The sequence below is a fragment of the Nerophis ophidion genome, linkage group LG17, assembly GCF_033978795.1.
Source record: "Nerophis ophidion isolate RoL-2023_Sa linkage group LG17, RoL_Noph_v1.0, whole genome shotgun sequence".
NCBI lineage: Eukaryota > Metazoa > Chordata > Actinopteri > Syngnathiformes > Syngnathidae > Nerophis > Nerophis ophidion.
The window spans coordinates 20,996,938-21,009,982 of NC_084627.1; the positions used below are offsets into that span (position 1 = coordinate 20,996,938).

At 38.5% G+C, this 13,045-nt stretch overlaps 1 protein-coding gene across 3 annotated transcripts in view; it reads right to left on the minus strand.

Annotated features, from left to right (window-relative positions):
* ccbe1 (collagen and calcium binding EGF domains 1) overlaps nucleotides 1-13,045 on the minus strand; it is a 114,045-nt gene that overhangs the window by 10,722 nt on the left and 90,278 nt on the right. For all 3 annotated transcript variants that reach the window (XM_061876531.1, XM_061876532.1, XM_061876533.1), the window contains 3 exons: nucleotides 12,835-12,944; nucleotides 8,923-9,028; nucleotides 5,436-5,575 (listed from right to left, as the gene is read on the minus strand). In XM_061876531.1, coding sequence (XP_061732515.1) covers nucleotides 5,436-5,575; nucleotides 8,923-9,028; nucleotides 12,835-12,944 — 356 coding nt within the window. The remainder of the gene's footprint in view (nucleotides 1-5,435; nucleotides 5,576-8,922; nucleotides 9,029-12,834; nucleotides 12,945-13,045) is intronic.

Sequence of the window (13,045 nt, forward strand, 5' to 3'; positions counted from 1 at the left end):
TTCAAGCACACACACAAACACAAGTGAATGCAATTCATACTTGGTCAACAGACATACAGGTCACACTGAGGGTGGCCATATAAACAACTTGACACTTTTACAAATATGCGCCACACTGTGAACCCACACCAAACAAGAATGACAAATACATTTAGGTAGAACATCCGCACCGTAACACAACATAAACACAACATAACAAATACCCAGAACCTAGGGCTGGGCGATAAATCAATTTAGTCGATATATCGCAGGTTTGTCTCTGTACGATATAGAAAATGACTATATTGTGATATTCGAGTATACGTTCTCACGCAGTTGCTTTTAGCTGCGGATATTACACTACATGCTCTTCTCACTTCTTGTCTCTCCTTCTCACAGGCAGTAAGCGCACCTTCTTACACAAGTCACATACTGTCACGTCATACGTCACATACGTATACGCCCTCACGGAGCAGAGAGGTAGCAGACTGGGTAACGTTAGCTGTGATGCTAGCAGAGCCGTGCGAGTGGTAATACGGGAGAGAGAAGGTAGGAATGAAGGAAGAATTAATTCCCAAGAAAAATAGCATGGGGTCCATCGTCTGGCGGTGGTTCGGCTTCAAGCGGGAAGATGTCGAATAGACAACTTTAATTTGTCAAGTTTGGGGCATAAGCGTTGCTACAAAATGTAGCATTACTGCTAATATGTAGCATAATTTAAAAAGTCACTTGCTAACAACTGTTTAATAAATACAGTTTTGGTCAATTGACTTAGTTGTGATTTCCTTCTCTGCATGAAGGTTTAAAAGTAGCATATATTAATGCTGTATGAAGAAGAATGTTTTAATGTAGACACAGAATCATCATACTGCTGTGATCATATGCATGAAGTGTTCATTGAAGGCTAAGGCAAAATATGGAGATATATATCGTATATCGCGATATGGCCTAAAAATATTGAGATATTAAAAAAAGGCCATATCGCCCAGCCCTACCAGAAACCCTTGCAGCACTAAACCTTCCGGGGCGCTACAATAACATCTACGGCTTTTTGGAGCTCAGTGCACAACTACACACACAACAAGAAGTAGAGGAAGCAGAAGAACGAAGAAGAGACACGGTGACGACAAGTAAGAAGAAGAAATACGCTTGCAAGTTCCAAAATGATTGGAAAAAAAAGCATTTCATCACATCCAGGACAGCTCGAAGAGGAAGGGGTATGCTGCCTGCACCTCAACCCCGCCCCCGCAACCAAGGCGCCCCCCCCACCCCCCCCATCTACCGAATTCGGAGGTCTCAAGGTTGGCAAGTATGGCTGCCATCCTTTATGCTTGGGGTCACCAACGTGAAGCCCGCGGGCACCAGGTAGCCCGTAAGGACCAGATGATTAGCCCGCTGGCCTGTTCTAAAAATAGCTCAAATAGCAGCACTTACCAGTGAGCTGCCTCTATTTTTTAAATTTTATTTATTTACTAGCAAGCTGGTCTCGCTTTGCTCGACATTTTTAATTTTAAGAGGGACAAAACTCAAATAGAATTTGAAAATCCAAGAAAATATTTTAAAGACTTGATCTTCACTTGTTTAAATAAATTCATTTATTTTTTTACTTTGCTTCTTATAACTTTCAGAAAGAATATTTTAGAGAAAAAATACAACCTTAAAAATGATTTTAGGAATTTTAAACACATATACCTTTTAAATTCTTTCCTCTTCTTTCCTGACAATTTAAATCAATGTTCAAGTATTTTTTTTTTTTTATTGTAAAGAATAATAAATACATTTTAATTTAATTCTTCATTTTAGCTTCTGTTTTTTTGACAAAGAATATTTGTGAAATATTTCTTCAAACTTATTATGATTAAAATTCAAAGAAATTATTCTGGCAAATCTAGAAAATCTGTAGAATCAAATTTAAATCTTATTTCAAAGTCTTTTGAATTAATTTTAAAATTTTTGTTCTGGAAAATCTAGAAGAAATAATGATTTGTCTTTGTTAGAAATATAGCTTGGTCCAATTTGTTATGTATTCTAACAAAGTGCAGATTGGATTATAACCTATTTAAAACATGTTATCAAAATTCTAAAATTAATCTTAATCAGGAAAAATTACTAATGATGTTCCATAACATATTTTTTTTTTCAAAAAGATTCGAATTAGCTAGTTTTTCTATTCAGTTTTTTTTGTTGAATTTTGAATTTTAAAGAGTCGAAATTGAAGATAAACTATGTTTCAAAATTGAATTTTAATTTTTTTCGTGTTTTCTCCTCTTTTAAACCGTTAGATTAAGTGTTTTTTTCATCATTTATTCTCTACAAAAAACCTTCCGTAAAAGGAAAAAAAATGTACAACAGAATGACAGACAGAAATACCCATTTTTTTTAAATATATATAGATTTATTTATTAAAGGTAAATTGAGCAAATTGGGTATTTCTGGCAATTTATTTAAGTGTGTATCAAACTGGTAGCCCTTCGCATTAATCAGTACCCAAGAAGCAGCTCTTGGTTTCAAAAAGGTTGGTGACCCCTGCTTTACGCTACATTGCGTCCCAGATTTTCTCCCCAGAGGCCTCTTGTCCTCCATTCTACCTTCAACCGTGACCACAAGCAGATCTCCATGACATACCGTGTGGCCGACCCAGTACTGATGCACTGTAAATCATTTATTAAGCTCTGATGTGTCATAGATGCAAGTGACACACCCTCTGCGATCAAATGTGTTATTTTATGTGTCACTTAACCCCATGAGGAATGATATAATATAATATTTTATGTATAATATTTTGTATAAACTTTATATTCCAAAGACTGCTCTTCTTCATAAGGGACACAGATTGATGGTAACAGTTTCCTCGGAGAGTGTGGTTTTTACACGCAAAGGATTTTGGCAGCGTTTTGACGCCGTAGTCGTCACTCCTGCTGTCTGGCGGAGTGAAGTGCAAAATAAATACTGTGTACTGCCAAAATCACATGATTAGCAACTAGTTGACGTCAGGCTTAAAGTGTCACTGAGGTGCTTAAAGTCGACTACTTTTTTGATCCATGTATCTTATTGGCCTTTGGTCATGGTGTGTATTGAACTTTTGTAAATGTTGCCATAGGGAAATATCTAAATTTGCTCCCATTATTCTGATGGGGGGGAAATGTCTCATGGCTTTACAAGGAGGCTTCATGGATTAAGCTTGCGAACGTACAAAAATGTGCCCTAATTTGGAGCATATTTTTTTTTAATTTGAAACATCATGAACAAAATGGTGAACATTTGGAATATTTTGCTTATTGGAACACTTTCTTTGCTTGTGGTGCCTTTTTTCTATTCAAATTTTGTTGGGATATTTCCTTCAGTTGGACATTTTGAGTGTTGGAGATATTTATTATTCGGACATTTAAGGCAAATTTGGACATTTTCCATCTCTGGACTGTTAGCTCAGTTTACTTCCTTATCGGGACGTTTGAAGCAGATTTGGATAAGCCCATCTTTACCTGAACTCCCCACAAGTAAATAGTTCCTTTATAAATCTTGTTAAGGGCTTACTAAAATGAGATTTTCTTATTTAAGCGGGGATAGCAGGTCCATTCTATGTGTCATACTTGATCATTTCGCGATATTGCCATATTTTTGCTGAAAGGATTTAGTAGAGAACATCGACGATAAAGTTCGCAACTTTTGGTAGCTAATAGAAAAGCCTTGCCTTCACCAGAAGTATGTGCAAGGGGACGTCACGAGTTGCAGGGCTCCACACATATTCACATTGTTTTTAATGGGAGCCACCAGGAGTAAGAGCAATTCCGACCGAGAAAGCGACAATTTCCCCATTAATTTGAGCGAGGATGAAAGATTCGTGAATTAGGATATTGATAGAGAAGGACTAGAAAAAAAAAAAAAATGAAAAAGCGACGGCTCCGGGCGGCGGCAGTGTGAGCGTTTCAGATGTAATTAGACACATTTACTAGGATAATTCTGGAAGATCCCTTATCTGCTTATTGTTTTAATAGTGTTTTAGTGGGATTTTAAAGATTGTAAAGACATACCTCGAGGTCGGATGGCTGCGGTGAACACAAAGTGTCTCAGAGAGAAGTCAAGCTCACAGCTGCTTTTTAAACAGCTGCTGCAAGACGACGAATAATCCAATGATTTCTCCGGTAAGATATATATCACAATTTCCCCATCCAAAAACATGCTGGTTGACGTAGAGAAAACATGTTCGCTTGACCGCTCTGCTTCACAACAAACAAAGAAACATTGGCTGTGGGGCGGTTTAGCTCGGTTGGTAGAGTGGCTGGGCCAGAAACTTGAGGGTTGCAGGTTTGATTCTCGCTTCTGCCATCCTAGTCACTGCCGTTGTGTCCTTGGGCAAGACACTTTACCCACCTGCTCCCAGTGCCACCCACACTGGTTTGAATGTAACTTAGATATTGGGTTTCACTATGTAAAGCGCTTTGACTCACTAGAGAAAAAGCGCTATATAAATATAATTCACTTCACTTCACTGTGTCTCGGTGCTAAAGACAGCTGCAATCCACCGCTTTCCACCAACAGCATTGTTTTTTATTGTCTCTATTATTAAATGGACAAATTGCAAAAGATTCAGCAACACAGATGTCCAAAATACCGTGTAATTATGCGGTTAAAGCAGACGACTTTTAGTCGCGAGTGGTGCAGCTGATAATATTTCCTGACAGTCCGGGACGTCAAGCGTACGCGTCATCATTCCGCGACGTTTTCAACAAGAAACTCGCGGGAAATTTAAAATTGCAATTTAGTAAACTAAAAAGGACGTATTGGCATGTGTTGCAATGTTAATATTTCATCATTGATATATAAACTATCAGACTGCGTGGTCGGTAGTAGTGGGTTTCAGTAGGCCTTTAAGTAGAGACATCTTTGAAACATGGCCTTTTTCGAACTTGTGCTCCTGAGCTAATCAACGTTAAAAAAGTAAGATGGAATCAGTGTTTCCGATCGACACGTGTGACCCACTGATTTAAATCTCTAATGAGGATTAAGAGGTTGCAGAAGACGAACCAGCGAGCTCCCGGTCAGAAACTTACAGTAGTAATTAAAAACCCCCAAATGTGACTTGCGGGCTTTGGTGGTTTTGGCACAATAACGGTGCTCGCTCGTCTGATTGCAGGTGTTGATAGTGTCATTCATCAATATGGCAACCGAGAACCGCTTCTTACACATTCTTGGTTAACATCCCACTCATCAACATGAAAGGCTGACGCTAACAGGCAAGAAAGAGGCTGCGTGCTGAAAACACAATCATGCCAAAGAAAACTGCTCGAGTTGTCAAGGGATTAACCCTTCGTTGTTGTAGTTTACCTCACAAAAGGTGAACAGTTTTATATAAATGAACCATGCATAGCGGATATTATCATCCACCAATTAAGTCATGCACATTTTGATTGCACCTATCTATCAACGTAATAAATAAAAAGTAAACATCCACTGACCACAGCTCCGCGAGGGCCTCGTTTGATGAGGGACAAGTCTGGTGTGGGCCCCATGGGACCCATCAAGCCCCTTGGTCCAGGAGGGCCTGGGGGCCCCGATTGTCCTTTAGGACCCCCTGGTCCTTCAGGTCCTGGAGTGCCTAAAACAACGCAGATGCACGATAAGGTCCACTAAATATTGTACATTTTCCTTTAGCCACTGAGCAGTTGATGAGACAAGCACTGTGGGACGAGCTGTCATGCAAATGATGAATTACAGTTTGAAAAATGATACTTAGGCTATGCAACAATTGACTGTTATTTATCTAATTCTACCAACAACAGTTTTTCTAGCATTCGTTACGATTGCAAAACATTTCCGGCCACAAAATTGGATTCACCTTTGTATAGGCCAAAAGTTTGGACACACCTTCTCCTCATTCAATGCGTTTTCTTTATTTTCATGACTATTTACATTGTAGATTGTCACTGAAGGCATCGCAATTATGAATGAACACGTGGAGTTACGTACTTATCAAAAAAAAGTGAAATAACTAAAAACATGCTACAACTGGGTTCTATTAACATAGATACAAATGTATATACGGCGGATACTGCCCTCCAAAATAGTTTCTCTCGTTTTGAGGAAATAACATTAGAAGAATTGTTAAAACGTGTAAATGGAATAAAACAAACAACATGTTTACTTGACCCACTTCCTGGGAAGCTTATCAAGGAGCTCTTTGTATTATTAGGTCCATCAGTGATAAATATTATAAACTGATCACTTTCCTCTGGCATTGTTCCTCTAGCGTTCAAAAAAGCGGTTATTCATCCTCTCGTTAAAAGACCTAACCTCGATCCTGACCTCATGGTAAACTACAGACATTCCCTTTATTTCAAAAATTCTCGAAAAAATTGTCGCAGAGCAGCTAAATGAACACTTAGCGTCTAACAATCTATGTGAAACCTTTCAATCCGGTTTCAGGGCAAATCACTCTACGGAGACAGCCCTCGCAAAAATGACTAATGATCTATTGCTAACGATGGATTCTGATGCATCATCTATGTTGCTGATCCTCGATCTTAGCGCTGCTTTCGATACCGTCGATCATAATATTTTATTAGAACGTATCAAAACACGAATTGGTATGTCAGACTTAGCCCTGTCTTGGTTTAACTCTTATCCTACTGACAGGATGCAGTGCGTCTCCCATAACAGTGTGACCTCGGACTACGTTAAGGTTACGTGTGGAGTTCCCCAGGGTTCGGTCCTTGGCCCTGTACTCTTCAGCATCTACATGTTGCTGCTGGGTGACATCATACGCAAATACGGTGTTAGCTTTCGCTGTTATGCTGATGACACCCAACTCTACATGCCCCTAAAGCTGACCAACACGCCGGACTGAAGTCAGCTGGAGGCGTGTCTTAATGAAATTAAACAATGGATGTCCGCTAACTTTTTGCAACTCAACGCCAAAAAAACGGAAATGATGATTATCGGTCCTGCTAAACACCGACCTTTATTTAATAATACAACTTTAACATTTGACAACCAAACAATTAAACAAGGCGACTCGGTAAAGAATCTGGGTATTATCTTCGACCCAACTGTCTCGTTTGAGTCACAGATTAAAAGCGTTTCTAAAACGGCCTTCTTTCATCTCCGTAATATCGCAAAAATTCACTCCATTTTGTCCACTAATGACGCTGAGATCATTATCCATGCGTTTGTTACGTCTCGCCTTGATTACTGTAATGTATGCGGCCCTCTCCAAGGTTTCTCATAGTCATCATTGTCACCGATGTCCCACTGGGAGTGTGTCCCACTGGGTGTGAGTTTTCTTTGCCCCTATGTGGGCTCTACCGAGGATGTCGTTGTGGTTTGTGCAGACCTTTGAGACACTAGTGATTTAGGGCTATATAAATAATCATTGACTGATTGACTGATTGATCGATATTCTACTTTCTTTTATTATCTTTACCAGTAGGCTAGACTATTATAATGGTCTCCTTGCAGGTCTTCCCAAAAAAACCGTCAGGCAGCTACAGCTTGTTCAGAATGCTGCTGCTAGAGTTCTAACAAAGACCCAAAAATGTGAGCACATTACACCAATTCTTAAATCCTTACATTGGCTCCCTGTACATCAGATAATTGATTTCAAAATCCTCTTGCTCGCATATAAATCACTACATGGTCTAGGGCCGAAGTATATCACTGATATGCTCCCACTATATAAGCCCTCAAGATCACTAAGATCCTCTGAGACCAATCTGTTAGCGGTTCCCAGAGTAAACTCAAATCAAGGGAGAGCATCATTCCGTCACTACGCAAATAGCTGGAATAAACTTTTTGAAGATGTCAGACTTTCCCCAACTCCGACTACTTTTAAAACTTTAATGTTCACCTTAGCTTTCAGCTAAATCTTTTAATTTTTTAACTTTTAACGTCCGCACTGATTGTATTTTTACTGTCTGCATTTTAATTTTGCTTTTATTTTCTTTCATTTCACTTTGTTGTCTGTGAAGCACTTTGAGTCTGCCTTGTGTATGAAAAGTGCTGTACAAATAAATTTGCCTTGCCTTGCTTTGCTTCAAAATAGCCACCCTTTGCCTTGATTACTGTACGCACATGCTTAGCATTCTCTCGATGAGCTTCAAGCACACCCGTGAATTGAAAACCATTTCAGGTGACTACCTCTTGAAGCTCATTGAAAGAATGCAAAATGTGTGCAAAGCAGTAATCAGAGCAACAGGTGGCTATTTTGAAGAAACTAGATTATAAAACATGTTTTCAGTTATTTAACCTTTTTTTGTTAAGTACATAACTCCACATTCATAGTTTTGATGCCTTCAGTGACAATCTACAATGTAAATAATCATTAAAATAAAGAAAACTCATTGAAAGAGAAGGTGGGTCCAAACCTTTGGCCAGTAATATATATATATATATATATATATATATATATATATATATATATATATATATACATATATAGTTAGTACATATATAAATATGCACATATATATGTGTATATATATAGTACATATATATGTACTATACATACACACACACATATATGTCCTATATATACACATATATATGTACTATATATATATATATGTGTGTGTGTATATATATATATATATATAGTTAGTACACATATATAAGTATATCTATAGTACATATATATACACACACATACATGTGCTATATATACACATATATATGTACTATATAAATACACATATATGTGCATATATATATATATATATATAGTACATATATATGTACTATATATACACACATATATGTGCTATATATACACATATATATGTACTATATATATACACATATATGTGCATATTTATATATGTACTATAGATATACTTATATATATGTACTAACTATATATATATATATATATATATATATATATATATATATATATATATATAAAATAGCTTTAGTTAAATATGAGTTTAATGGTTCCAAACTGTAGCTTACCTGTTGGACCGGGAAGGCCCGGGGATCCTGTCAAAAAAACTGTAGTGGACCCTGGAATTTTGTCATTAGTCCTTTGCTCAAGAGCATCACCACTGCTTGACAGCATCTTTAAAAAAAAAAAAAAAAAAATTATTAAGTATTCCTAATGTGTCTTATTCCTTTGAGAGTTTTGCAGTGGAATATGAAAGCTGATCTTGCATGTGAAGCAGGTCAGCTCTAGCCCAGACAGATGGAGGTTAGGGCAACCTGGGGCGTTAAGCAGTGTTATACTGTAAGCGCTCGGTATGCTAAGCAGCATCCTCAGGAAGAAAAAAAAAAAGTTATCTCTGATCTCAAAATATATATAACGTCGAGTGCGATCCCAGGGGGATACAAATCAGTGTTTGAGGCAAGTTGTGCTGTCAGCATCAAGCTCAACTCCAACCTCTCACCTTGACATGAACACTTGAACCCGGCGGGGAGGAGGATGCATTAAAATACACTGCTATAGGGTTTCGTACATACAATCAGTTGACCTGGAAAAATCTTGTACAAAGGTAACTATAAATGTGCGGTTATAGATGACCACCTTATATCCCACTAGACATCTTAACAGCATTACAGTACATTTGAAAATGTTTACTCCTATAATCATATAATTTGTATTCCCTTATGTGAAAGCACATCTTTAAAAAATAGGCGTATATAAAATGAATCTAGTTTAATCAACTATTAAAAGATATTTTGCTAAGTGAAATTTCAAGTCAAAAGAAAATTGTTCTAACATATGACAGTGATGTTTTTCAACAACAACATTTATAAAGTATATTAACCTGTCTTGAAAAAGACATACAGTGGGGCATAAAAGTATTTAGTCAGCCACCGATTGTGCAAGTTCTCCCACTTAAAATGATGACAGAGGTCTGCAATTTTCAACATAGGTACACTTCAACTATGAGTGACAGAATGTGAAAAAAAAATCCAGGAATTCACATTTTAGGAATTTTAAAACATTTATTTGTAAATTGTGGTGGAAAATAAGTATTTGGTCACTTCAAACAAGGAAGATCTCGGGCTCTCAAAGACCTGTAACTTCTTCTTTAAAAAGCTCTTCTATCCTCCACTTGTTACCTGTATTAATGGAACCTGTTTGAATTCGTTATCGGTTTAAAAGACACCTGTCCACAGCCTCAAACAGTCAGACTCCAAACTCCACTATGGCCAAGACCAAAGAGCTGTCGAAAGACACCAGGAAAAGAATTGTAGACCTGCACCAGACTGGGAAGAGTGAATCTACAATAGGCAAGCAGCTTGGTGTGAAAAAATCCACTGTGGGAGCAATTATCAGAAAATGGAAGATATACAAGACCACTGATAATCTCCCTCGATCTGGGGCTCCACGCAAGATCTCATACCGTGGGGTTAAAATGATCATGAGAACGGTGAGCAAAAATCCCAGAACCACACGAGGGGGACCTGGTGAATGACCTGCAGAGAGCTGGGACCAAAGTAAGAAAGGTTACCATCAGTAACACAAATCCTGGAGTGCCAGACGTGTCTCCCTGCTTAAGCCAGTGTATGTCCAGGCCCGTCTGAAGTTTGCCAGAGAGCACATGGGAGAATGTCATGTGGTCAAATGAAACCAAAATAGAGCTTTTTGGTATAAACTCAACTCGTCGTGTTTGGAGGAAGAAGAATACTGAGTTGCATCCCAAGAACACCATGCTTTGGGTCTGTTGTCTTCTAAGGGGACAGGGCGATTGATCCGTGTTAAGGAAAGAATGAATGGGGCCATGTATCGTGAGATTTTGAGCCAAAACCTCCTTCCATCAGTGAGAGCTTTGAATGGTTGACCAAATATTTATTTTCCACCATAATTTACAAATAAATTATTTAAAATTCCTACAATTTGAATTCCTTGATTTTTTTTTCACATTCTGTCTCTCACAGTTGAAGTGTACCTTTGATGAAAATTACAGACCTCTGTCATCATTTTAAGTGGGAGAACTTGCACAATCGGTGGCTGACTAAATACTTTTTTGCCCCACTGTATTATAAATAAAGGCAAAATAATACTATTGTAATGTAAACAATCTGATTATATTTCATAACTTGAAACATTAATGGACAATATATATTTAATCAATTATTTCCTAGTTTTAAATCATTCTTTTGAGTTGTGTATTTAATAGACACAACAGTCATTTAATTTCAAACAGTGATACCGCATCATGCTTAACTGATTTTTTACAGAATATATTTCCTGGGGTTTTCTGCTCAGCGGTGACTGTTTTCTCTTGGAACCAAAAGAACAAAATGTCTTTAAAGTAGCTGGCATGTTTCAGGAAATATTTGTCTTTATGTTTCTCAAGCTGCTGCATCTCCCCATGAAGAATGTTATCTGTCAACGGAAGGTTTCCTACCCTGGCATCTAGAGATGTCCGATAATGGCTTTTTTTTGCCGATATTCCGATAGTGTCCAACTCTTAATTACCGATATCAATCGATACGAAATATAGATCTGTGGAATTAACACATTATTATCCCTAATTTTGTTGTGATGCCCCGCTGGATGCATTAAACAATGTAACAACGTTTTCCAAAATAGATCAATTCAAGTTATGGAAAAAAATGCCCACATGGCACTGCCATATTTATTACTGAAGTCACAAAGTGCATTATTTTTTTTAACATGCCTCCAAACAACAGCTTGGAATTTGGGACATGCTCTACCTGAGAGAGCATGAGGAGGTTGAGGTGGGCGGGGTTGAGGTGAGGGGGGTAGGGGGGATGTATATTGTCACGTCCCGGAAGAGTTAGTGCTGCAAGGGGTTCTAGGTATTTGTTCTGTTGTGTTACGATGCGGATGTTCTCCCGAAATGTGTTTGTCATTCTTGTTTGGCATGGGTTCACAGTGTGGCGCATATTTGTAACAGTGTTAAAGTTGTTAATATGGCCACCCTCAGTGTGACCTGTATAGCTGTTGACCAAGTATGTGTGGCATTCACTTGTGTGTGTCATACGCCATAGATATTATGTGATGGGGCCGGCACGTAAAGGCAGTGCCTTTAAGGTTTAGTGGCGCTCTGTACTTTTCCCTACGTCCGTGTACACAGCGGCGTTTTAAAAAGTCATAAATTTTACTTTTTCTAAAACTGATACCGATAATTTTGAAACCGATACCGATAATTTATGATATTACATTTTAATGCATTTATCGGCCGATAACATTGGCAGTCGATATTATCGGACAACTCTACTGGTATCAGAGTTAGAATTAAATTTGGACTTAGAAACAAAACATTTTTCGCTACAAGCACAGTAATATTGGAGAATCAAAATCCGAAGTCCCAGTCTGGGCTTCCCTGCTTAGGCTGCTGCCCCCGCGACCCGACCTCGGATAAGCGGAAGAAGATGGATGGATAAAATCCCAATATTATTATTCATCCATACAGTATGTTGTATCTGAAATGGGTGTCTCTAATATTGTGAGCAGTGAGTATGTACAGAGTCCAGCAGCAGGGGTTGGCAGACCACAGGACTGCAAGCCATTAATCATGTGATCCAGTAAGCGGTGCTGAGTGCCAGTAGTGGCGGATTCAGACACATTCGGACAACTGCCATCACACGGAGGAAAACATGACCATTGACGAGGAGTTTTCCGCTAATGTGCTGTCCAATTCGCATTTTTAGGCAAACATCAAGCAGCTCCAGTGAGAGAAACATGTACAGGCCTTTTGATGTTTTCATAATGAGAAAATAAAGTAGTGTAATGCGCCACCGGGGGGCTGCTAAAATGTGCCTCCTGCTGTCAGGTATGGACGGTGTGGAAAATAAAAGTGTGATGAAGGAGCAGATGATTTGTGCAGATATTTACACCGCGGATGTCTGTGAGTTTGCAGGAATGCTGCAGTCTAGCGTTTATGTGTGTACCTTCTGTTTGAGCTGCAGCACGGTCGTCTTGATCTGCTGGAAATCGTCGCACGTGGCCGAGCAGGTCCCCGCGTTCATCACGTTGTCGGACTGGTCCAAAATATGCAGTGCTGGAAATTCAGTTCAGTTCAGTTCAGTTCATTTCGAACATGCATACGATACAATGTCATTCATCACACATTTCCAGTTGTTCCATTACAACACGTTCGAA